At 35.3% G+C, this 4,476-nt stretch overlaps 1 protein-coding gene across 1 annotated transcript; it reads left to right on the top strand.

The window, feature by feature from the left end:
• The first annotated feature begins 2,846 nt into the window (after window positions 1–2,846).
• Window positions 2,847–3,932, top strand: LOC131079666 (phospholipase A1-Igamma2, chloroplastic-like). Its single transcript, XM_058017676.2, has one exon. The coding sequence runs from the start codon at window positions 2,847–2,849 to the stop codon at window positions 3,930–3,932; it is 1,086 nt and encodes a 361-aa protein (XP_057873659.2).
• Window positions 3,933–4,476: the final 544 nt, after the last annotated feature.

The following is a 4,476-nucleotide window of genomic DNA, read 5'->3' as shown; positions in this document are numbered from 1 at the left end:
TTAGGTTTTGTTTCTCCCATGGATTACATCACGTGGGAGCCTCCGAAACCTTCATCACCCAATCTTCCCGCTCCTGCTCCTGCTCCATTCGAATTCAAACCAGTCACTCCAGTTGTTCCCGCCATTCCCACCTCTCTAGCTGCTTACATTAATAAAATATAATAACTTTATTTTTTATATTTCAAGTTTTTGTTCTTTTCTTGAGTTGCTTCCTATTTTAAATTTCTATTACTGTTCTCCAACAATTAGTGATAGATGTATTTACAAGTGATCATACCTACTAGCAATAATTAATTAATTGCAAATTACGTCCCACATTTCATTTGAATTACTTACAATTGTTGGCACATAATAAAAGTTCTAACTAATATTTTTACTACACCAATAATAGGAGCTAAATTTTAAAAAAAATTATGGATTTGCTCCTCCTTATCTCAGTCAGTGGTTTCCAAGAACACTCTCCCTCTTCACCAGGGTTTAATTCTAAGACTTTATAAGTTTCATTTGGCTTCAACCTTACCTAGTGGGGCCCGTATGACCTCCTCTGGTCCTCTGTCTTCAAGTAGCTTCTTTATAGTGGTTATGTAAGAGGTCCAGGCCTATCTTGCTTTAATCAATCATAACTAAACCAATAATAGGAACTATATGTTTATATCAATAATTATTACCATTTTACATAAATTCATTATAATTTTTTAGCTTAGTAATAACTAAAAAATCTTTAATTCACTCATTCTAATCCACATTTATATTTATGTTTGTAAAAATAAATGTTATTTTTAGATTATTGGCATTTTACAAGTCGTATAGAATATTGCTCATATTTTGTATCCCTTTTTACTCACCACCATTCATTCTTTCTAATTATGTAGAGTGTAAACTTCCATAAGACATTATCTTGTTGTAAAACATCAAAACAAGAAAATTGACATGTATTATTCAAAAAATATGTATAACCTATCTAAATGTATTACACTTCAAAAAATTAATTCATCTTGGAAACAACTATGTTGTATCTTCAACATTAATTATACATGGTTAAATAGGTATTATTGTTTCAACTTCATTTGCAATGTCTGCTTCATAAGGTAAAGTTTTATAGTTTACATTCATTGCGTAATAGTTTTCATATGTATTTCAATTTTTATAGGAATAATTTACTATCCCGCGGAAATGAATTATTTGATTGAAAATGCAATCAAGATGATCGGTGATGGAAACCTAAAGTTGCAACCACATTTGCAAGTATTAAGTATGGCAAGTTTGGGGATGACCATCGATCAACAAATTGATTTTAAAATAGACCTCTCTATTGGATTTCACAAGCAAAAGGATACACTTAGAAAAAAAATACAATGATTCCATAAAGTCAATACAAATCCCTAAGGGATCTACACTTCTACCCATCAAATATAGTTGCCATATTATTCGCAATTCAAGGTGAGCCACAATGTTTGATTGATTTTCTAACAATTGTCGATCAATTTTGTGTAAATTAGCAAATTCTTGGACCCACTATGTAAAACTTGTTGCAATTTTAGCCCTCCAAACTAGTTTATATACACAAGGACATGAGATTTTAAGCTCACAAAGATTTTAAAAATTATAAAGAAAGTGACAAATGATACAAGGTTAACACTTGACTTGAATTAGTTAGATATTTTTTCACATTTTTTTAGAAAATCCTAATCTAGAGTTGGGTTAATGAATAATAGATGTGTAGGAAGATATAAAACTGAATTAATGGAGTTCTCTTATAAATATCTCAAATACTTCATCAATAAATGTAAACACAAATATCCAAACATAGACATGTTTTTTAAAACATAAAACACCACAATCAAAATATGTGATTTCAACATATAAAATCACAAAATTTGACATCAACCTAGATAAAATGGAGCGAAAAGGATCTTTTTTATATCATGTGTCATGTGAGATGTGTCTATCTTAAAACCACGCATGATCTGAGTCCATCCTTAATTACTTTCCACACCTTGACATAAACAACATTTCTGTCGGTTTATTTATAGCTTGTTCTTACCCAAGTTACAAATGCCCCTTTGAAAAATGTTCACTTTTACATTCAAGAAAATTAGGAAATCCCTGTCAAACTTTTTGATACCAGTTTTATACCTAAACAAGATCTTAACACACAAATTTATGATCTTTCCTTTTAAATATTAAAATGTTAGAAAATGCGCAGTTTGCATTGATACAAAGAAATAGCGGTCATGGGTTTTGCTAATTTGAAAGTTAGGAACCCCTGGCCAGACAATCTGAGTGTGGCGATGGAAATTCACGAGATACATGATGTGAAGGCGGCTGAAAAAATATATTGCAATCTGTGTGGGGGAGCTTGACACCTTCTGATTATAGTCTTTGAATAAATACTGTAGTATTAATCTAGTGTCTGAACGTTAGGTTTGAAAACAACAACGCGGGAAGAACAAGGGAAGTCAAAGCCTTATATGCCCAATTCTCGTCAACAAGAAGAAGTTCAGGTTGGAAGATTGAAATTCTACTTTGTCTGCTATTGTAGTGCGTGATTGTCTGCTATTGTAGTGCGTGATTTTCTATTTATAAGGTGCTCGTCTTAAACCTTGTATTCATCCTCGAACGCTTTGTCTGGCCGATCATTGTTTGACATCCCAGAAATCAGACACAATTATTTGATTGATTCCTTAATTTCTATCAGTCAATCAATGGCCGTATTTCCATTGCCCCAGCTTGAAGATAATGCTGTATTATTACCCAGTTCCCAAACTAACTCAACGTAGCCTCAGCTATGTGACGTATGGAGAGATATACAAGGTGCCCATAATTGGAATGGTTTGCTTGATCCCATGGTGCCCAATTTGAAAGCTGAAGCTCTCAGATATGGGAATTTGGCACAGCTTTGTTACGACGCATTTGATGGCAAAAGCTACTCCAAAAACTACGGCACATGTTATCACAGTAAAAGAGATCTGTTCAATAAGATGGGCATGTCTGAAAGTGGCTACCAAGTCACTAAATATGTTTACGCCAATACTAATCTGTTAAATCAAGTTTTTGGTGAGAAACCAAAAGACCAAGGTGTTTGGTTGGGTTTTATTGCAGTTTGCACGGATCCAAATGAGATAAGAAGGCTTGGACGACGAGACATAGTGATTGCATGGAGAGGAACTCAGACTGCTGAAGAATGGATAGAAGACCTGAGAGATATTCTTGTACCTACAAGATTATCCTATAGATGCAAGAGGACAGGCAAAAACCAAGAGCATCATTTCGCGGATGGAGTACTAATTGAGAGAGGATTCCTGAGCTGCTATACTTCAACTGTCCGTCACCGTCAAGGCGCTGCAGGAGCCACTGTGAACATCAGCACCAGAGATTTGGTAGTCTCAGAGATAGAACGATTGATTCAAGTTTATGAAAAAGAGATGGACAATTTAAGCATAACATTTACGGGACACAGCTTAGGAGCTGCTCTTGCAACCTTGAGCGCTTATGATATCAAACAAATGCTTTGCACCAAGCATAATTTTCATCAAATTCCCGTCACCGTCTTCGCTTTTGCCTCTCCCCGGGTGGGAAATCTTGCGTTTGCTAAACGGGTGGAGGAGATTGGAGTGAAAGTGCTGAGGTTTGTGAACAAGCGTGACCTGGTTCCCAAAGTGCCCGGAGTTTGTATGAACGAGAACGTGGGATGCCTCAGCAAATTGCTGCATTGGCTTCCGTGGACATACTTTCATGTTGGCTTCGAGCTTCCTTTACACAACAATTCTCCATTCATTCAGCACACCCATAATCTTGCCTACTTTCATAATTTAGAGCTTTACTTGCATTTACTGGACGGGTATGTTGGAAGTAAGCAGCCGTTTTCTTGGAGTGGAAGAGATCATGCTCTGGTTAATAAGAGCTGTGATTTATTGCGCGAGAAATATTAAATTCCTCCAAAATGGTGGCAGGAACAGAACAAGGGCCTCGTTAAAGGTCCAGATGGCAAATGGACGCAGCCATCAGAAGAGGAATAATTCATGTCTCACTCAACTCCAGATGACATCAACGTCCAACGTTCTGCGCCGCAATGTCACCACAACTGTGTTGGTTATTGAATTATTCTTTTTATCTGGATGTATATATTTAACATGTTGTCACATTCATTATTGAATTAATTTAACTTCAAAGCTTAACCTTTAGCGTGAAATGAAATCAACTATGCAGGAGTTCATAGCTGTGGATGATACAAATTAGCTTTTGATTGTCATAGAAAACAATCACGTGTCATCAGTAATCTGATAGATAATAAAAGTACGCGTAAATCAGTATTGATTTTAATTATGAACATTGCTATTAAACAAGAGATAATACGCCTCAGCTCTGTTGTAGCCCAAAATACCTTCATACAAAATTTGTAAAAATAGTCAACAAGGGTAAGTTCTCAAATCTTTCTCTAATCCTCAGAATTAGTGACAATATGAATGTTCTAGT

This window comes from Cryptomeria japonica, unplaced genomic scaffold (assembly GCF_030272615.1).
Source record: "Cryptomeria japonica unplaced genomic scaffold, Sugi_1.0 HiC_scaffold_672, whole genome shotgun sequence".
Classification (NCBI taxonomy): domain Eukaryota; kingdom Viridiplantae; phylum Streptophyta; class Pinopsida; order Cupressales; family Cupressaceae; genus Cryptomeria; species Cryptomeria japonica.
This window is presented reverse-complemented; position numbering and strand designations above follow the sequence as displayed.

Excerpts from the sequence above, each read along its gene's own strand:
- LOC131079666 (XM_058017676.2), top strand. The coding sequence starts at position 2,847 with ATGGTGCCCAATTTGAAAGCTGAAGCTCTCAGATATGGGAATTTGGCA.